Source organism: Schistocerca nitens, chromosome 2, assembly GCF_023898315.1.
Source record: "Schistocerca nitens isolate TAMUIC-IGC-003100 chromosome 2, iqSchNite1.1, whole genome shotgun sequence".
Classification (NCBI taxonomy): Eukaryota; Metazoa; Arthropoda; class Insecta; order Orthoptera; family Acrididae; genus Schistocerca; species Schistocerca nitens.
In genome coordinates this window covers 194,830,874-194,853,485 of record NC_064615.1, presented here as the reverse complement: position 1 = coordinate 194,853,485, position 22,612 = coordinate 194,830,874, and the positions used below count along the sequence as shown (strand labels likewise).

At 43.4% G+C, this 22,612-nt stretch overlaps 1 protein-coding gene across 3 annotated transcripts in view; it reads left to right on the top strand.

Moving 5' to 3' along the window:
- LOC126235890 (ATP-dependent DNA/RNA helicase DHX36-like) overlaps positions 1-22,612 on the top strand; it is a 273,504-nt gene that overhangs the window by 52,920 nt on the left and 197,972 nt on the right. For all 3 annotated transcript variants that reach the window (XM_049944821.1, XM_049944818.1, XM_049944819.1), the window contains exon 3: positions 12,908-12,963. In XM_049944821.1, the coding sequence (XP_049800778.1) occupies positions 12,908-12,963 (56 nt within the window). The remainder of the gene's footprint in view (positions 1-12,907; positions 12,964-22,612) is intronic.

The following is a 22,612-nucleotide window of genomic DNA, read 5'->3' as shown; positions in this document are numbered from 1 at the left end:
CTATTTTTAATCTGAAGTACAGTTTATTAATTTGTAAATGTGCATTATTTACTAGTTAATATAGATTGTGTCATTTTTAATAGGAGTTCCAGTATCAAACGAAACAGTGAATTGAAAGCCACACAACTATCTTAGGAATCAGTCTACACTGCAGATGATGATTACTATCGGATGACGTTACACTAGCTGAAATTTTGTGGTGTTTGCAAACCACCAGGAGTCATTTGTTAGTTTGTAGCTTAGCAGCCTGTGTAGCACTGTTTCCTTCATTATTTCTGGGTAGTCTAGTTTCAAAGGAAATGCAATTGCAAAAATCATATCTTTGTAACAATATTGTTTATGGATTGGTACCATACACGAGACATCAGCTTGCTGACCTCATTGAAAAATATGAAATGATTGTACTCAAATTTGATGAAAGTGTGAATGCTGTTTCTATATATATTAAAAATAATAATAATAATAATAAAAACAATGGATTTATATGTACGAATTTGGAACCATGATAAATCATTAATAACGACATGTTATTTTCATTCTGATTTTCTGAAACATACAAGCGAAATGATTTGTTTGAAGATGTAAAGAGGTAGTATGTTTGGAATACCAATTATCAATGAATGGACTAATTTGAAGTTAAAACTTTCGAATAACTAAAAGAATCCTTCAGTTGTATAAAACTGCTAAAAGTTGGTACCTGCAGTTTGCACATACTACTTGGCACTTTCAAAACAGACATATCCAAAACTAATTGGGAAATTGTGTCATTTTTGAGAGTGCTTTATTATTTATTTCGTGATTCACCTGCACGAAGGTCACAATAAGCTGAGATAACTGGATCTTCATTTTTTTCGAAGTCGATTTGTGGCACAAGATGAGTTAAAAATGCCAATGCAACTGAAAAGCTGTAGTAATTTATGAACAAATTCGAAGTTATGTTACTGAGATAATAAAAATCGAAAACTATTCCTCAGTCATTAAGTTTCATAGTTGTTTCTGAATCTGTCAGTGACACTTTGCTAGCTCCAAAACTGACATTCTTCAGTTCAATAGCACGTTTGTTGGTACCATTGTCATTAGATTTTCAGGGTGATGTTCGGATTGCTTCATTTCTGTATGATGTAAGTTGCTGCATAATCTTATGAACATTTTGAAGCAATGGGTTGTGAAACTAGATGTCTTAAAAAGCAAAACCTCATCTTTAATGAAAATCGACTTCAAAGGATATAAAGAATCTTGTTACAGCAGGATAGTTCAATCTGGATTTTGCTAGAAGAAGTGTGCTGAAAAAAATTAAGAATATATCTGAAGAAAAAGTATTGTTAGTAAAGGAAAACATGCAAGCTTGCATTATTGGCATAGTGGAGAAGTTGCGAGAAAGATCACTCCTCAAATAGTACTTAAAGCATGCAGTTTCCTGCTTGAATCCAAAAATTACATGAAACCAGGAATTAGCTCAAAGAAGATTGACAGTATGTCTTAAACATTTGGTATGAAGTGGAAGAATGTTTGTTCAAAGGCAGACCATGTCAAACTTGAATTTGTGGAGATCTGCAGAGAAAAAAGAATTGAAAACAAGATGAAATGTTACAAGAGATGTGAAAATCCTCTTGATTAATTCTTGTTTAATATAAACAAAAAAATTTCAAATCTATGACCAAATTTCTGAGATTTTGTGCAAATTATTTTAATAATCTCAAATGGAAATGCTTCTGTTGTGCAAGGCTTTTCTGTAAACTCTGAAATTATAGTTGAAAATCAAACAGAAAAAAAACCCTCATTGCTCAAAAATGCATATATGACTCATGCCAGGATGCAAATGGAGTTGAGAATTTCAACATCGCCAGAAATCTTATTCACTGTTTTTGCAGTGCACATTTTTGTACAGAGATGATATGAAGCATAAGGTGAGGAAGGTGAAGGAGAACAGGAGGAACAATTAGTGAACAAATGAAAGCAAGCTGAAATAAAAGAATTATCATTAAAAAGAGCACTTACATTGAGTGAAGCCTCAAACATTTCAGCAGACACAGAAAATTTAAAGAATGATTTATTCATTTTTATTGTGACAGATTTGCACATTTTGTTTACTTTTATCAGCAAGTTACATATATACATCTGCAAAAACAGAATTTATAATTTTCTTATTTTGTATTTTTTATTACCCGTAGATCAATATACAATGTTTAATATTTTAAAAATATTTTAATTTGTGTCTTTGACTTATATTACTAAAGAAACAATGTATAATTAATTGTGCATAGTGTAATAAAGTTTTGAAAAAGGTCTCAGATTTAATTAAAAAGGTAACATGGATAAAATTTGCCTTGAAAACCCTGGAAAAATCCTTGAATTTGTCCAGTTGGAGACACTGTTCAGGTGTCCATCTTTTGATGTCTTTAGCTCTGAGGATGCCATGCAGTGCCTGTAGAATGGTGACTGCAGCTGACTTGTGTATAGTCCGGCTTGTTGTGAGGCCTGCTTGCAACTTGGGCTTCAATGAAGTGGGTAAATGTGAAAATCTTTTGGCAGTCATTTTAATTGTGCTGGTGTACACCTTCGCCAGCACACCAGTCAGAACTAGGAAACATTTTATAGCAGGTGCTGAACTAAGCACGCCTGTGACAAGAGAAGACCAAGACATGCCCTACGGTTACGTGCCGATAACACCCGATGGGCAGCGCGCATATAGGCCACTGCTGCCTACTGAGCTGTCTCAATAACTCAGTCTCAGTACCTCAGTATGTCACATTGGGGTTCAGTTTGCATTGCACCTCAGGGGTTCAGTTTGCATTGCACCTCCATATGTCGCACTGTGTTCTAGTCTTACAGAGTGGTAGTCGTTGCCTCACACCTTGAGGGAACATTAGTCATTGTATGTAGTTTTGATATGGACAAGGGCAAGATTCAAGAATTGGAACTTGTTATTTGATTGCTGTTAACCACAGAACTTCAGACTGAACATCATTGAAGTTAAGTACTCAATTGGTTCCTGTAATAAAGCATTTTTTAACCACATGTACATGTTTTATTGTAGGGAGAGGAAACCAGCCATTCATCTATCATACTACCCTCTCCTCATCCAGCCAGGAACCACAAAGCATTACAAGAGAGCACAGCCACAACGTTAATAATTCATATTTGTAAAGAAGAGAAACAGATGCATCATGTATACTGTGTCTGAATTTAAAAGTCAATAATCTGGAGTAATAAAAGTGGAAAGTCAAGAAAGATAAGTTGATGTTTAAGAGAGTGTATGGTAGGGTTGCAGTTTTGTGTCTTTGCTGCTCAATCTACACACTGAAACAATAATGAAAAAAGTGAAAGAAACTTTCAGAAAAGAAATAGGGATCAGGTGCTAATTCTAAAACACAGCAGTACATCCAGAAGAATTATATGGAAACAAATGCTAAAAAAATGCTAAAATTTGCAGGCAGCATAACCCATCTGATTGACTTTAAGGAAGACCAGACCTGGTGAATGACATGTACAGCATACTTCTCGCCGAGTATGGGTTTGAGGAAAGAAAGATTTAAGAGGAGAGTGATGCTGAGTAGTTGAAAAGGAGACAACTGACTTTATGAGGATCAATTTCAGAATGACTCATTGGTAGAAATGATGACAATCTTTTTTCTGGAGGTTTAGCTATGCAGGATGACTGGACCAGGGAAGTTGTTAGCAGTAGATTAGCTCAGAGGAAGGAAAAGCTTTCTTTATTTAAGAGGCCTACTGCTGTCAGATATTGGTTTTTAACCCCACTGTTTGTTCGGGTCTATATGACCAACAATGATTATAATTTTGATATCTCATCATTTAAATACTAAGTTAACTTTATGAAATTCGGTGACTGAAAAATGCATGAGAAATATGTTTGTAATAAATGTTTCAAAATATTTTTAATCGTAGGTCATTAACCTTAATAGTGACATGTGTAACTTTCGGATCGTAACCTTTAATGTCAAATATGTTTTAGTATTCAGTTATTTTTTATGGTAATAAGGTTATCACTGCTCAGACTGTGATCAGTCAACAAACACTGTGCTTACAACAATGGACCTGATTCTTGTTTTTTCAACACTTCTCAGTTCTGTGAATCTTTATTGTGTGTGCTCAGTCTGAATTATGACACCATGGCAATTAAATCATTGGCAGATGGTGAGCTGGAAGGGTTCGTAACACAAAAGTTGAGTGAGTGTTTTCCAAGTTCGAGGATCATGTCAAGCGTTCCGATTACAGTGACAATAGTCTAAAGCCTGTACAAAATAGTGTACAGTCTTTTCTGTGTAAAATGGGTATACAGAATGACAGTTACACCCGCTAGCACAACATGCCTACCTATCAGCTTCAAATGTCATCAGGGGTGCACCAGGAGCTACCAGGAATGCAACCAAGAGAATCAATTTCATTTGAAATGAAATAACAGAAATATCAAATATTGAGGGGCAGTGAGTTTATAGTAAACAGTGGACAGACATTGATAATTTAGAAGCAAAGGTTACTGTCACCAAGCAGTTCGTAGCATTTAGATATTGCTGCCCATTCAAACAATATATCCCCAATAAACTGGCAAAATATGGGATCAAAATAAGGACACTGTGTGGCAAAAAATCTTCATACACACTGAAAGCCCAAATTTAACAGGAAAAAAAATAAAATCAGGCAATTTGAGGGTCGTTGCTGATCTCACTTGTGAGTTACGAGGTCAGAATATGACAAGTGACAACTTTTTTACATCAAAGAGCAAAGAGGCAGTTATCCCTGAAAAAGAAGTTAAGTGTTAGGAACTATGCTTTAAAATAAGCCAGAGCTTCCAGAAAACATGACTGGCAAGGAGGATCATAGCTACTGTGGTCAGTTAATTTCCGAAGAGGAAAAAGAAGGCTGTAATAATGAGAACTGGCACATGCCACCATAATGATGAAATCAATTACAGGGCTGATAAGAAGCCAAAAATGATTTTGAATTATGATTCAATGAAAATTGCTGAAGGCGCACTTGATCACCTAACAGATATACATACCTGCATATGAAAAACCAAGAAGTTGTCAATAATGGTTTCCCACAGTAATGTTGATTTTTCTGCTTATAATGTATATGTCTTGTAGACTTTGGCACTAATTGGAATGCAAGAAAATTGACTAGAAGGAGAATATTCTTGGAGGAACTTGTGAATTAACTCATACCAGAACACATTGCATCAAGGACATATTTCCTAAGAACGGAAAATTCTCTGAGAATGGTCAGAAGGATCCAAAACAATGAAGATGTGGTGGATGTGTCAAAATCAGTAACAACTGTGCGCATTACATCTTTTTCTGCAATGACAATACAGCAAACTTACTGTGTTGAAAATTTAATAAACATGCTTGCAAAAAACACATCACCTACTTGTGTTCAAAAAGCAATGAGTAAAGTTAGGAAATACATGTTAATACTTTCAAAACTGGCTATGTTGGAAACTGGTGTTTCATATTTATGATTTTGTTGATATATATATATACGTGACAGATTGCACTCATACTAAAAGAAGGAAGAAAAGAATAACAGAAGAATTTCCCCCTGCGGGTTCGGGGGTAAGAATAGGCCCGCGGTATTCCTGCCTGTCGTAAGAGGCGACTAAAAGGAGTCTCAAATGTTTTGGCCTTATGTGATGGTTCCCTCTCGGGTTTGACCTCCATCTTTCTAAATTATTCTGAAGAGCGAGCCAATTGGGGAAGGGCGCCTTACATGGTGCACTGTATCCGTCGTGCAATTAGACCTTTAGCCAGCTTTCTCGTCGTTGCAATGGTGTCCCGCTCGTTTTCGATCTCTTGGGCGATTACCACGCTGCACTCTGCAGTGTTTCTTTTATCTGCGACGACGACCTTGGTCAGTTTTGCACCTAAGATCCAGCACGGTAGCCAGTCCGTTGTGGTGGGGCCGCCATGTACCCTCTTGGTTGTAGCCCCCTGACAACACAGGGATCGCTCTACTGATGCCTGCGCCGTTAACTCCCCACGTATGCCAAGGAGTAGATGCCCATCTCCTTGGGGCATCAGGACTCCCGGCAATGGCCGTCCTGCCAGGTGGCTATTGCTGCGGCTGGGTGGCGCCCGTGGGGAGGGCCCTTGGTCGGAGTAGGTGGCATCAGGGCGGATGACCCGCAATGAAGCGTGGTACATCATCTCTCGCTGGCGGCCAGCCGTCAGCAGTCTCTAAGCGTTCGAGGGCTCATTTTAAGGGTAATGTTTATGACCCCAAATCGTTCCCATCCCTGGCCACACCATGGGAGGAACGAAAGGCGTTGAATGAAAGTGAAACGTATTCGCCCAGATATCTTGTCTGTACCAGAGCTGATGGGGAATCTTTTATATCCGTGAAGCCTCAGTTCTTTGTTGAGCATTTAGAGGACAAGTTTGGGGAGGTGGAGGGCTTGTCAAAGATGCGGTCCGGATCGGTGTTGATAAAAACGGCATCCTCCGCCCAGTCGCGGGCCTTGCTCGCTTGTACTAAGCTGGGGGATGTCTCCGTCACTATCACCCCCCCATAAAAGCTTAAATATGGTTCAGGGAATTATTTTTCACCGCGATCTCCTTTTACAGTCCGATGACGAGCTGCGCGCCAACTTAGAGCGACGAGGTGTACATTTCGTCCGGCGCGTTCATCGGGGTCCGAGGGACAATCAGGTTGCTACCGGTGCCTTCATCTTGGCCTTCGAGGGTGATACGTTACCGGAAAAGGTCAAGGTGATGGTCTACCGATGTGACGTCAAGCCCTATATCCCTCCCCCGATGCGGTGCTTTAAGTGCTGGAAGTTCGGTCACATGTCCTCTCGCTGTACTTCTAGCCTCACATGTCGAGATTGTGGACGCCCATCTCATCCCGATACTCCATGTGCTCCGCCTCCCGTCTGTGTCAACTGTGGAGAGCCTCATTCCCCTTGCTCGCCGGACTGTAGTGTCTTACAGAAAGAACGCAAAATCATGGAATATAAGACCCTGGACCGACTGACTTACACTGAGGCCAAGCGGAAATTTGAACGGCTACATCCCGTGCGCATGATGTCATCTTATGCCTCCACTGTCACTCCTGCTCCAGCTCCTTCAGCTGCAAGATATACAGTCAGCTCTCGGAACCAGAGGACCTCACCTGCCCCCTTGACAATGGGGGCCCCTTCTCTTGCTGTTGCTCCCACACCATCTACCTCGGGAGCAGCACCCACTATACCATCGGGGACGCCAGTCCCCCCTTCTCAGCCGGAGAAGCGTAAGTCTTCTTCGGCTTCTCTCGCTCAGAAGGGATCCCTTGGGTCACTCCCTTCCCAGGTTCCTACCAGCGGCACAGCAGACACCAGCCAGTGGCTGAAGCAGCCACAGGTCGCTGGTCGACGGGCTTCGCGTTCCACTTCGGTCCCAGAGACTGACTCCAATAAGCCCTCTCACCAACGGCAACCAAAGGAACAGCGAGAGAAAACGACTCTGAAGACCCGTAAGTCCAAGACACCTGCGGTGGCACCTACTCCACCGCTACATAAAAGCTCTGCATCTGAGGATGAGGTGGAGATCCTTGCGTCCGCTGAGGACCTCGATCTCGCCGATCCCTCAGACGCAATGGGTAGCACTTGCACGGGTGCTCCATCGGATGTGGCAGGTGACCCAGCGGCGTAATCTGCCTTCCCAGTCCCGTCACGCCTTTCTCCGCAATGGCTACTACCATCCTCCAGTGGAACTGCAGCGGTTTCTTCCACCATCTTGCTGAGCTCCGCCAACTTATCAGCCTTCACCCTTTCTTCTGCATTGCTCTCCAGGAAACTTGGTTTCCTGCAATGCGAACCCCCGCCCTCCGTGGCTATCGGGGTTATTATAAGAACCGAGCAGCTTATGAAAGGGTGTCTGGTGGCGTCTGCATATATGTCCTTCACACTCTGCACAGCGAGTCTGTCCCTCTCCAGACGCCTTTAGAGGCTGTCGCTGTACGCGTGTGGACGCCACAGGCTGTTACCGTCTGCAGTCTTTACATTCCACCGGATGGTGATGTCTCGCAGCATGTCCTGGCTGCACTGGTCGCCCAATTGCCGCCACCTTTCTTGCTCTTGGGCGACTTCAACGCCCATAACCCTCTGTGGGGTGGGTCAGTGGCAACAGGTCGAGGCGCCATCGTTGAGGGTTTCTTGTCGCAGCTCGATCTCTCGCTGTTAAATGATGGTGCCTTCACACACTTCAGTGTGGCGCATGGCACCTACTCCGCCATTGACCTTTCAATCTGTAGCCATAGCCTCTTACCGTCTGTCCAATGGAGTGTGCATTACGACCTGTGTGGTAGTGACCACTTTCCGATCTTTTTGTCACTACCACAGCGCCACTCTTCTGGGCGCCCTAGCAGATGGGCTATGAATAAGGCTGACTGGGACTTGTTCTCCTCCACTGCCGCTTTTGAGCCTCTCTCTACTGATGACATTGATGCGGTGGTTCAATCGTTCACCACCGGCATCGTTACTGCCGCCGAATCAGCCATTCCCCGTTCCTGTGGGTCCCCTCGGCGGCGGACTGTGCCTTGGTGGTCGCCTGAGATCGCTGAAGCGATTAAAGATCGCCGGCGGGCGCTCCAGCGTCACAAGCGACATCCCTCCATCGACCACCTTATCGCCTTCAAACGGCTGCGTGCGCGGGCCCGCCTCCTTATCCGCCAAGGCAAGAAGGAGTGCTGGGAGTGGTATGTATCCACCATTGGCCTCCATGTCACTCCATCGCAGGTCTGGGCCAAGATTCGACGCGTCTACGGCCATCGGACCCCTACCAGCGTCCCTGCGCTCTCACTGAATGGAGCAGTTTGTACTGACTCCGACGTCATTGCAAATCGCTTAGCAGAGCATTTTGCAATGAGTTCCGCCTCTGCGAATTACCCCCAGGCCTTCCGCTCCATTAAAGAGCGGATGGAACGTCGGAGCCTTTCGTTTCGCACCAACCACCTAGAATCTTACAATGCTCCATTTAGTGAGTGGGAATTTCGCAGTGCCCTAGCTGCTTGCCCTGATACCGCTCCTGGGCCAGATGGCATCCACTGTCAGATGCTGAAACACCTTTCAGTGGACTGCCAGCGGCGCCTTCTCGATCTTTACAACCGTCTTTGGGTTGAGGGGGAGTTTCCGTCGCAATGGCGGGAAGGCGTTGTCATCCCCGTTTTGAAACCTGGAAAGAACCCTCTGGAGGTGGACAGCTACCGTCCCATTAGCCTCACCAACGTTCTTTGCAAGTTGCTTGAACGGATGGTGAGCCGGCGCTTGAATTGGGTACTGGAGTCTCGGGGCCTTCTGGCCCCGTCTCAGGGTGGGTTCCGTCAAGGCCGCTCCGCCACCGACAATCTGGTGAGCCTGGAGTCGGCCATCCGTACTGCCTTTGCCCGCTGTCAGCACCTGGTCGCTGTCTTTTTCGACATGCGGAAGGCGTACGATATGACATGGCGTCATCACATCCTTTCTACGCTTCATGGATGGGGTCTTCGGGGTCCTCTGCCGATTTTTATCCGCAATTTTCTGTCGTGTCGTACCTTCCGCGTGCAAGTCGCGGCCTCGTATAGTTCCTCCCACGTCCAGGAGAACGGTGTGCCACAGGGTTCTGTTTTAAGTGTCTGTCTGTTTTTAATAGCCATTAACGGGCTTGCTGCGGCCGTGGGAAATTCTGTCTCCGCTTCCCTGTATGCTGACGACTTCTGCCTTTATTACAGCTCTACTGGCATTGCAGCGGTTGAACGTCAGCTACAGGGCGCTATCCGCAAGGCGCAGTCTTGGGCTGTAGCGCATGGGTTTCAGTTTTCGGCAGCCAAGACCCGCGTTATGCATTTCTGCCGGCGCCGAACAGTCCATCCTGAGCCGCAGCTTTATCTTGCCGACGAACTGCTTGCTGTGGTGGAGACCCACAGGTTTTTGGGGGTGGTTTTCGATGCCCGGTTGACTTGGCTGCCTCATATCCGGCAGCTCAAACAGGCATGTTGGCGGCATCTCAATGCTCTGCGCTGTTAGAGCCACACCCGCTGGGGCGCCGACTGCTCTACCCTGTTACGGCTCTACCAGGCGCTCATCCAGTCCCGCCTGGATTATGGGAGCCTGGCTTATGGCTCAGCATCCCCATCTGCGTTACGGGTGCTGGACCCAATTCTCCACAGCGGGATACGCCTTGCCACTGGTGCTTTCCGCACCAGCCCTGTGGACAGCGTACTAGTGGAGGCAGGTGTACCTCCACTGCGGTTCCGACGCCAACGTTTGCTGGCCGCTTATACTGCCCATGTTCTAAGCTCGCCCGGGCATCCTAACTATCGTCTCCTGTTCCCGCGATCGGTCGTCCGTCTGCCAGAACGTCGGCCCCGGTCTGGTTGTACAATAGCGGTCCGCGTCAAAGAGCTTCTCTCTGGGCTTCGGGTTTTCACTGTTCCACCTCCTTTCCGGGCTACTTTGCATACACCCCAATGGTGTGTTCGTCGCCCTTGCCTTCGGCTCGACTTGGCACAGTGCCCGAAGGACTCAGTCCCTCCAGAGGCCTTCCGCCGCCGCTTTCATTCCCTCCTGGCCACGTATCAGGGCTCTGGCATTGTTTACACCGACGGCTCGATGGTTGCTGGTCGAGTCGGTTATGCGCTAACTCTAGGGGACCATTCCGAGCAACGTTCCTTGCCGGATGGCTGCAGCGTTTACACTGCTGAGCTGGTCGCCATCTTTCGTGCCCTAGAGCATCTCCGCTCCTGCTCAGGTGAGTCCTTCGTTATCTGTAGCGATTCCCTGAGCGGTTTACGAGCTCTCGACCAGTGTTTTCCTCGTTCTCGTCTGGTGCTGGCTATCCATGAGTCTCTGCATACTCTTGCCCGTAGTGGCCGCTCTGTGGTCTTTGTGTGGACCCCCGGTCATGTCGGTATCCCGGGTAACGAACATGTTGACCGCCTGGCGAAAGAGGCCACCAGTAAGCCATCTCTGGACGTTGGCCTCCCAGAGACTGATTTGCGGGCAGTCTTCCGCCGCAAAATCTTGGCGCTATGGGACGATGAATGGCGCGAACTGACAACGCGCAATAAACTCCGTGATGTCAAGGAGACGACGGCTGTGTGGCGGTCATCCCTGCGAGCCACTCGCAGGGACTCAGTAGTTCTTTGCCGGCTCCGCATTGGCCACTCCCGGCTGACACACAGTTATTTACTGCGCCGGGAGGACCCTCCTCTATGTCGATGTGGGGCTGCTTTGACAGTGGCCCACATTTTGATGGCCTGCCCCCTTTTAGCTGTGGTCAGGCAGACATTTGCGCTGCCTGATACGCTCCCTGCCCTTTTAACAGACGACTCCACTATGGCTGACTTAGTTTTACGTTTTATTCGGGCGGGGGGATTTTATCATTTAATCTGAGTGTTTCTGTTTTATTTTATTGTTTTATGTTGATTCTGGCCTTTGGCCTATGATTTTAAACTGATTTTTTTTAATGTGTTTCTCAGTGGTTGACTTTTCCTTTTTTATTTCTATGGTCGGCCAACCACCGTCACACTCTGTGTGGTTTTAGTTCGTTTTGTCTTGTCTTTGTCTGAGTTTCTCTTGTTCTGTTTCGTCTGTGTTCTATTCTGTTCCTCGTTTTTATTCTCTGTGGGTGTTCTTTGTCTTTGGAAAAAGGGACCGATGACCGTAGCAGTCTGGTCCCTTTGATCCCCCAAACCAACCAACCAACAGAAGAATTCTAAGAAGAATGCCTTATTGAGAACTGTTATTTCTTATTTACCCTATGTGAATATTGAAATAAGAAATTTTTAAAATAAAGTTCTGTTTGTTTTTATTATTATTATTATTATTATTATTGTTGTTGTTATTTTCAACAACTATATGAAAATTGTGTGTTAGTAGAAGATTTTTGCAATAGATGGGTTAATTGATGGATAAGTTTGTGCAATTGAATATGGAGCAAGGCAGTTCATAGAAGTGAAATGTGGGCCGTGGTAAAGTGAAAGAATAAGAAACTGGAAATATTGAAAACATAATTTATTGAAGTAAATCAAAATTTAAGTGGTCAGGTAAAATACAAACTGAGGAAACACTAAAAAAGAACAGATGAGGAAGTAATTCCATGGAACTCCCCTGTGAGGAGCAGCTCCTTCCTCATCTCTGAACTGAAGAGGGCACAGTTCTTATTTCCTCCACACCTATATCCCCCGCCCCTAATTTTCCATTATCTTCACAACAGGTGGGTCCCTTTTCTCTTAGCACCTGAGTGAGTTGCCCTTCTTTTTTAACATCGCCAAGCCTGTTCCTCTCCAGTCATATTTCTGAAAGCTAGGATAGTGCGCCTATTTTTATATGTGCCTTTTGGCGGTACCTAAATTTCACCTTCTGTAGATATTGGCCAGCTATTCTGTCTCATAATTTTGATGGGACATATTAGTGGGACAACTGCTATGGCATCTGAGAATAATTAACTTTGTTCTGGAGGCAACTGGAGAGGGAGGAAAATAGAAAATAGTAGGTGCAAATAAAGACCGGAATATGCAAAACAAAAAAAATCATAGTTCATGTTGAATGTAGTAGTTACGTAGAGATAAAATAATCAGCACACATTAGGAAAAACTGGAGGATGGCACAAACTTATCAAAACTCGGATGATAACTTTAATAAATAATAAGTATTAAATGAGTAACAGATAAACTTATCCTCTGTTGATGAAATTGTTCTGTTTTTGCGGTCAACACTAGCTGCTACTGTGGTGCTCATTTCTTTCATTTAAGGTACATATATTAGGCTGTTATGTTGTTGTTGAAATTATAAACAGAAATAGGAATTTTAGTTGAGGATTCATCAGTAGATTTTGTTGAATATTTCAGAAATAACAGAAAATATTTTGTCATGTTTCACTCAAATGTCAAATAAGATTCATGTTGTTATTCCTGCACAAATAATTCTTCACAGGTTTGTACTACAGGGATCTGCACAAGAGGAAGAGATTAGAAGAAAAGTTATTGGTGGTAAGTGAACCTTGTTTTTCTAATATTCTCAGCTCTGGTTTCTTATATATTTGTTTTTATGTAGGAAAGAGTTAATATTGTGTCAGTTATACATTATTACTTCTGTGTTTTTCCTCTAACTCTTTCTTAATGGCCCTCTATGTCTGTATATTCTTAATGCAAAAATAAAGTTAACAGAAACATGATTGATGTATATATTTCTTTACATGTTTGAACTTTTTTTTAAGTACATAACACAGGACAATGAAAAATATTTTTTTTACTTTGATAGCTGATCTTTATAGATTTGTATGAGCTGAATCCAAATCTGTCCTTAGTTTTTTTTTTTTCACCCATAGTTTTTGTGCAACATGCTTTTTATTATATAGTATAAAATTCCTATGCTAAACAGTAAGCAGGGAAATTAATGAAATGCTTTGTTACAACATGAGCATGGTTTGTATTTACAGTAAGCTACTTAAAACAATGTTGTTGTTGTTGTTGTTGTTGTTGTTGTTGTCTTCAGTCCTGAGACTGGTTTGATGCAGCTCTCCATCCTACTCAATCCTGTGCAAGCTTCTTCATCTCCCAGTACTTACTGCAACCTACATCCTTCTGAATCTGCTCAGTGTATTCATCTCTTGGTCTCCCTCTACGATTTTTACCCTCCACGCTGCCCTCCAATGCTAAATTTGTGATCCCTTGATGCCTCAGAACATGTCCTACCAACCGGTCCCTTCTTCTTGTCAATTTGTGCCACAAACTCCTCTTCTCCCCAATTCTATTCAATACCTCCTCATTAGTTACGTCATCTACCCATCTAATCTTGAGCATTCTTCTGTAGCACCACATTTCAAAAGCTTCTATTCTCTTCTTGTCCAAACTATTTATCGTCCATGTTTCACTTCCATACGTGGCTACAGTCCATACAAATACTTTCAGAAACGACTTCCTGACACTTAAATCTATACTCATTGGTAACAAATTTCTCTTCTTCAGAAACGCTTTCCTTGCCATTGCCAGTCTACATTTTATATCCTCTCAACTTCGACCATCATCAGTTATTTTGCTCCCCAAATAGCAAATCTTCTTTGCTACTTTAAGTGTCTCATTTCCTGATCAAATTCCCTCAGCATCACCTGACTTAATTCGACTACATTCCGTTATCCTCGTTTTGCTTTTGTTGATGTTCATATTATATCCTCCTTTCAAGACACTGTCCATTCCGTTCAACTGCTCTTCCAAGTCCTTTGCTGTCTCTGACAGAATTACAATGTCATCGGCGAACCTCAATGTTTTTATTTCTTCTCCATGGACTTTAATACCTATTCTGAATTTTTCTTTTGTTTCCTTTACTGCTTGCTCTATATACAGATTGAATAACATTGGGGACAGGCTACAACCCTGTCTCGCTCCCTTCCCAACCACTGCTTCATGTCCCTCGACTCTTATAACTGCCATCTGGTTTCTGTACAAATTGTAAATAGCCTTTCGCTCCCTGTATTTTACCACTGCCATCTTTAGAATTTGAAAGAGAGTATTCCAGTCAACATTGTCAAAAGCTTTCTCTAAGTCTACAAATGCTAGAAACGTAGGTTTGCCTTTCCTTAATCTATTTCCTAAGATAAGTCGTAGGGTCAGTATTACCTCACTTGTTCCAACATTTCTGCGGAATCCAAACTGATCTTCCCCGAGATCGGCTTCTATCAGTTTTTCCATTCGTCTGTAAAGAATTCGCGTTAATATTTTGCAGCCGTGACTTATTGAACTGATAGTTTGGTAATTTTCACATCTGTCAACACCTGCTTTCTTTGGGATTGAAATTATTATATTCTTCTTGAAGTCTGAGGGAATTTCGCCTGTCTCATACATCTTGCTCACCAGATGGTAGAGTTTTGTCAGGACTGGCTCTCCCAAGGCCGTCAGTAGTTCCAATGGAATGTTGTCTACTCCCGGGGCCTTGTTTTGACTCAGGTCTTTCAGTGCTCTGTCAAACTCTTCACGCAGTATCGTATCTCCCATTTCATCTTCATCTACATCCTCTTCCATTTCCATAATATTGTCCTCAAGTACATCGCCCTTGTATAGACCCTCTATATACTCCTTCCACCTTTCTGCTTTCCCTTCTTTGCTTAGAACTGCGTTTCCATCTGAGCTCTTGATATTCATACAAGTGGCTCTCTTAAAACAATATTGTGTGTTAATAGAGGTTTCACTCAGCTGGAATTGGTTTGTATTTTCTTTCTCTTTTTTTTCTTTGAAGCTTCTTGTGTAGCTTTTTCTACGATGAGTTACTTGCTGAAATTCTCGGTGAAGTGACCAACAGTAGTCCCCCATCATGTTGGTGTTCCAGTGGCCTTGATAGCATTTTTCCATCACATTAATGTTCTGGTGAAAATGCTCTCCTTGCTCCTCACTAACATCTCCCATATTGTCTGGGAAGTAATCAAGGTGACTTCAAAAAGTGAACTTTCAGGCTCAGTAAACATCCTAAAGTTTTAAACGTTTATAGCATTGTAGCTATTATAGAAACATATTCTGGGTCTTTTTCATGTCCTAAGAACTTTGTAACGACTTGCTTGAATGATACCCATCCTTCTTTCTCATTTAAGGTCATTGTGGATTCAAAGTTAACATTAAACATCAATTTTCTAATGTCAGGTCCGACAAAGACGCCTTCTTTTAGTTTAGCTTCTGAAAGGTGTGGAAACTTCTGGCAGAGAGCCTAACTTTATATGTCGAGGTAGAGTACGTTTTTTGGATCTACAAAGTTTTTGCGAAGAATGTTCTTCTCACCAGGTTTTAAAGATTCTCTCACAGGCCATTTCTTTCTGCACCAGTGTGGATCCCTAGCCCTACTATCCCACTCACACAAGAAACATGGAAATTTGGTAAAGCCACTTTTCTGACCAAGGAGCATGCATGTTACTTTTAGATCGCCACATATCATCCAACCATGAGCAGTGTAGCTTATTTCTAGGTTTCCATAGATTTCTTTCATATGTACAGAATGTCTAACAGGTATAGATGCACACATGTTACCATTGTGTAATAAAACAGCCTTTAAACTAGTTTTGGATGAATCAATAAACAGTCTCCAGTCTTCCTTTTTGTATTCAATACCAAACTCATTCATCAGACTGGGAATGTCTGAGCAGTACACTAAATAACCTTCTTGTTAAAAAAACTTGGAAAATTGCTGCTGTCTCTTTCTATACATGTATATGCTGATTCCAACTGCCCACATGTTCTTTTCTTTTAATCTAGAGCCAAGAAATTCAGATTTTTCTTTCGTTAAGGCCAGATCTCTAACCAGATTGTTAAGCTCAGTCTGAGTGAACAATTTGGGCTCTAGACTTCCTGTATTACAATGACGATGGTGGTTCAGGAACCGGCAAATTACACCATGCCCTACTGGTCAGATGGAAGACTGAAGGTTAGGGTAGCTTATTACCACATTGTTTTTCGAATTATGACCAGTAATATCAACACTGCAAAAGTAGAAATCATCGTAATGATTTCTTGGCTCCCTCCATATCATAGGAACAGCAAATCTAAAGCCTTTTTTCCCCCTTTTTGGTCCATTTTCTCAGATTTGTGACACACACATAACGTACCTTATGCGGTGCCCAAGATTTATCTTGATCACCAAGTTTTGATCCAAAGTATGATAGATAAACCTTTTTCACAAAGTCTGTAATGTTTCTTTGGTGTTTTTTAATCACAAATTCACCACAAATATAACAAAAACTGTCAGCAGAGGTTTTACAACCACGATTGGACATTGTACTGAGCACATGTACAGGAAACGGGAAAGTGAGGTTAGGTTGACATTAAACAAAACACCCTCTGTTAACACAAAAATAGAATTTACCTTTTTTTGCCAGCAAATGTTTTTCAGCCGTGCTACCAATGTCATCTACATTCATTACACCTTCTTTTAAATTATTTTAACTGTATAAAAGCTTTTAAATTCTCTAAGAAATCACTTAATTCAATAAATTTAACTGTAAAATGTGAAGAAATGGTGGGTGGTAGCTTTTTGAGTATCATATTTGGATTTTCCATTGTTTGCCTGTGTAATTCATCATCATCTTTATCATTTTGTAGCTCCAGTTTCCTTGATGTATTGTACAAATGCTCATCATCTCCTGTCTTCATAGATCTTCCTTTCCTGCACATTTGTTGTGCACTTTAGCCACTTGTTTTGGATAAGTCAACTGCACCTTTGTTATCACAATGAAGCTGTATAGGGTCACTTTCAGGGCAAGGGGGCTTCCTTTTCTAACCTCTGTAGTCACAGTGCCTGTTACAAGCTGAGGCCAGGGTATTCACCTTCAGTAGTTGATAAAGCTACTATGGGTTATTTCGTACTGTTACGGGAAATAACAACTCCTTGTGATTTAAACAGAAAACCAGTGACTGTCTTATTGTCCTCTTTGTCTCCTCTTCAGTCTGCATCACTATATCCTGTCATGTTTTGATTTTCTTCTTTAGAAAATTGCACCTTGAAGTTCTTAGTCGGCTTCAAGTATCTCATTATTCTTTTGACTACCTGCCTGTGAGGCATGCCTGGATCATTGTTGAAGCGACTTACAATTGCAGTTGCTTGTGCGAGATGAGGTCTGGTTCCCAGGTGTGCACACATCAAGCTACCTACAGCTTCTCTTCAGGGCATATTTCTCATGGCTTTTCTCTCTGTGTCTGTCTTGTGGCTCATATAATGTGTAAGTAGTTGACTGATGGCCAAAGGTGTTGAAACTGGATTGCAGTCCTCAGTGTAATGTTTATTTAATATTTTTTCCATATAATGAGATTGATTCATCCATAACAGGGACCAATGACCAAGCTGTTTGGTCCCTTCTTAGTTTCCACCCTTTGTCTGTGCAGATCCTTTAATACTAGCCATACTTTGCACCTAAAGGTGTTCCCTTGCAGATTCTTTTTAGTCTTAAAATCTGTTTGGTTTCTATTGGGTTTATATCTGAAAGTAAACTTGCCCTTTCATATGTCTGATTTTTGGTATATGACTGCAATTCTTCTTTAATTGGTTGAATAAAGTTGTGAGATTCTTTACTTTGTAAAGCTTCTTCTACTGATGATGTCTCTGAGTTCTCTGTCACTGTAGAGTAGTAGGTCGCATAATCATTCATTTTTATTGGTTTCAGGATTCTCGATGATCTTCTGAACGTTTGACTTTGTTGTGAGGAGTCAGAGATTTTTTTGCATCTGATGAATTTGAATGTTGTGAACTGCTTTGGTCAGATTCAAAACATCTTGAGTCGTCATACTCCTCATCTGTAATAGGTTAATATTCAACTACTGCTTCATTGTGGTAATAATTATTGGCTCCTGAAACTTCTTAGATGCTGACTTCTGTAATTTTCCCGGCGTATTTCGTCTTCTAATAATTTCCGGGTATGCAGCCGGATGCTGTTGTATCATATTCCACTCGAACAATATTTTCTTTAAATCTTACATCTCTCGCTCTTATTAATTTTTTTTGGATGGTTGAAATAAGTAAGATGCTTTGCTCTGTTCACAGTATCCTACAAGTATGCATTTAGTGCTCTTCTTATCCGTTTTATGTCTGCTTGTTTTAGGTACATGAATGAAGGCCTTACTGCCAAATACTCTTAAACGCCAAAGGTTCGATTTTCTTCCAGTAAACACTTCTTCTGGTGTCATCTCCTTTAAAGATTTTGCAAGCCATTTATTAATGAGGTACACAGCTGTAGAGCCCCTGCGGGCTCGCCGCTCTTTGGCGGGTTCGTGGTTAGCTACCACGGACCTCCAGCCTTTACAGCATCTTTTCCTTTCTGTGCTGCATGTCTATCCTCTTTACTATTCCTTTTCCTCTCCCTTGGGGAACATGTCTGGGGTGTTTTTGGAAATGTGTTATGCATTTTCAGTAGCTGACATAAGGACAGCCTCACCGCTGTTTTTGTTCCTTTTTTCCTTCCTTCATTTACCTTCTCCTATCCTTCCTCTGCTTCGGTGTTTGAGGCTCCTCATTCTGTTCCTCCTCCCTGTGCATTCCTGAAGGTCGGCCCACACGTCTAACGTGTAACAGGTAACCGGGTAACATGTAATTCCTAGCCCTGGGTCAATGTAGGTTTGCATGTACCTCCTGGTACATGCCAGGCCTAGGGCGGGTGATTGCCTGAGCTGCTACCTTCCCAAATTGCTGATTAGTTCCTGTGTCAGGTATTTGGGAGATGTGATGTGAATTGTGAACAATCACTTAGGGCAGGTGTGCCCCCCTCTGAGGGGGGCCCCCAATTGGAAGGAGTGCACCAACAGACACACTGGCAATCATGGGGGATTTTCTCACAATGAGCCATTCATCATCTTCGCAATCCATGTCTACCAAACATAAACGGAATGGAGCTCCCGATTCAAAGACCCTCCCAGCTGCACCACAGTTCTTTGTGGTTTCTGGTTTCATCTACCGAAGACGGTCAGTCCATCGTAGCGGTAAATCCATTTCGGAATGACACTTTGCTTTTGGAGACTACTTTTGATTCTCAAGCACAACAACTGCTTGCCGCTTCACTTCTCCATGGCTATCCTGTTTGTGTTGAGGCCCTTAGAACTTTGAATTCTTCCCATGGTGTTATTTACACTAGGCTTCTCGATGGTTTGACTGAGGCAGAAATCCAAACATACCTCTCTGACTAGAGTGTCATTGCCATCCAATGGGCGATGAAAGAGGTAGATGGATCCTTAGTCCCCACATGCTCTCTTTTTCTCACCTTTGATAGAGTGGTGCTTCCATCCAAGAACCAAGAGGCTATAGAGTTATCATGACCATACATTCCGAACCCAATGCGCTGCTGCCAGTGCCATCGTTTCAACCACACTTGAATGTCTTGTCAACTCCCGGTCAAATGTGTAACTTGTGGTAGAGATGCGCACAAGGGCAGTTGTCTGCCTCCTCCTCCCCGCTGTAAAAACTGCAATGCCGATCATGCTGCATCCTCTTGAGATTGTCCTGTGTATCTCATTGAGCAGGCTGTTCAGGAGATACGGCAAAAGAAAAAGTGCCTCGCCCTGTCACTCGCAAGTTACTGGCTAGTCGCATTCTTCCATCTGGCACTTGCAGTACTGTTCTTGCTACATCTCGCTCCATAGAAGACATGGTCACACAGAGATGCGACCTCAAATTCAGCATTGCAGTTGTGAAATCGCTCAGTGTCATTGTAGCATTGCTGTTTCCTCGTCCAGCTGTGCAAGAAGCCACCAAACAGTCGCCTCCCAGGGCAAAGTCACCTGCTACGCAACCAGCAGGCCGGAAAGGGCAGAAGGAGTGCTCCCATGAAGACTTCTTAGGTCCCTCCAGCCAACAAACATCTGAGTTTTCATCTGCCAACCGGAAAGGCTCGAAGAAGCCAAAGAAAGTCAAATGATCTTCTCCTTCACTGACTCAGAGATCCTCATCGATGGTGTCACCACGTGATACCCTCACCCGTCCGACCTTCCTGTCGCTGGTGTGTACCACCTGCCATTTTTCTGCCCTGAACTCTGCAGATCAACAGAGGGAGAATGGCGACTTCTCTGTAGATCTGATGGTGCAGGATCATCCGGCCTGTGCGCCCTGTAGCAGTGAGTCTTTGAAGGCTGGTATTCGGGTGCCACTGAGGTGCACCCCTTAATTTTTCCCCCCTTCTCTTTCCTCATTATCACTCTCCTTCAGTAGAACGTTTGTGGCCTTCAGTCAAACAAAGAGGATTTATGGCTGCTCTTAGAATCGCAGCATCTGATTTTTCCGTGGGTCCAGGAAACAAAATTGCATTCTCATGACGCCATTGAGCTCTCGCATTTCTTCCCAGTCCGTTTTGAACTTCCCTCCGAGGACGGCAACCCATCTCATGAGGGAGTCATGCTGTTCATACGGGATGATGATTATAGCCAACCCATCACCCTGTCTACCCGCCTACAAGCTGTTGTAGTTTGCCTTCTCCTTCCTCACTTTACCTTTTCCCTTTGTACCATTTACATACCTCACCTCTTTCTGCTGCTCAGTGACTTTAATGCACACTGTCCCCTTTGGGGTTATCCCAGAACCTGTCCAAGAAGTGTCCTCTTGCCTGACCTCCTCAATCAGCTTAACCTCCTCTGCCTTAACACTGGAGCACCCATGTTTCTTTCAGACTCTGCACATGCCTATTCCCGTTTGGACCTATCCTTCTGCACTGCCCAGCTTGCCCACAGTCTCGAGTAGTCCGTTCTGTCTGACACATACTTGAGTAACCATTTCTGTATGCTATGCATTTGCTGACTCGTACCCCACCTACGTGCACACCCAAATGGCAGCTTACTAAGGCCGATTGGAGGCTTTATTCCTTCTTGGCAACCTTTGAAGAACAAGATTTCCCCAGATGTGATGACCAGGTGGAATATCTCACAAACATTATCCTTACTCCTGCAGAATGTTCCATTCCTTGCACTTCTTCTTCACCACACCGTGTCCCAGTCTCTTGGTGGACTGAGGCGTGCCGCGTCACAGTTCGCGCACGGAGACATGCTCTCCATGTTTTTAACTGTCATCCTGTGACTGCAAACTGCATTCATTGTAAACAGTTGTATGCACAGTGTCGTCGCGTTCTTCGGGATAGCAAAAAAGGTAGGTGGATTTTATTGTTCTTTTAACAGATCCATTCCCTCTTCCATTATGTGGGCCAACCTCTGATGATGGCTCTCTGGGACCTAGGTCCATTCCCCAATTTTCGGTCGGACAGTAGCAGATGATGTCATAGGACCCTACTGATATATCCAACACCTTGGGCCACCATTTTGCGAACATTTCGAGCTCCTCCCGCTATCACCTTGCCTTCCTCCCTCGGAAACGAGCAGAGGAAGCATGCATGATACCCTTCTCATCTCAGGATAGTGAGTGCTACAATGCCACCTTTACTATGAGGGAGCTAGATCATGCTCTCATTTTACCCCGATACTCCGCCCAAGGGCCAGACGATGTTCACATTCATATGTTGCAGCACGTTTCTCGTGGCAGACCACATCAAACCAGTCAGAAAAATCGTGACATGCATTGAAACGTTCTGCAAAGTTTGGTATTTTTTGACTGTTTGCCTCTCTGGTGGAATAGCTGTTTCTCTTGCTTCATATGTACAACAACATCTGGGCAGAGGGCATGTTTCCCAGACACTAGTGTGAAGCCACTGTCATACCCATATCTAAGCCTGGTAAGGACAAACACCTTCCGTCTAGCTACTGTCCCATTTCTTTCACCAGCTGTGTTTGCAAGGTGATGGAAAGTATGATTCATGCCCGGGTGGCATGTTGTCTTGAGTCTTGCAATTTACTAACCACTGTGCAGTTCGGATGTCGAGCACACCGTTCTGCAGTTGGCCATCTCATCACCACCCATGTCATGAATGGTTTTCTGAAGAAATCCCAAACTGTTGGCTGTGTTTTTAGATTTAGCGAAAGCCTACAACACCTGCTGGAGGACTGGTATCCTCTGTACTCTCTACACGTGCAGCTTCAGAGGCTGCATGCCTCTTTTCCTTCAGGAATTTTTAAAAGACCGAGTTATCAAGGTATGTGTAGGTTCTGCCTTGTTGGACACCTGTATTCAGGAAAACAGTGTGCCTCAGGGCTCCGTCCTGAGAGTTATCCTCTTTGCTATCGCCATTAATCCTATAAT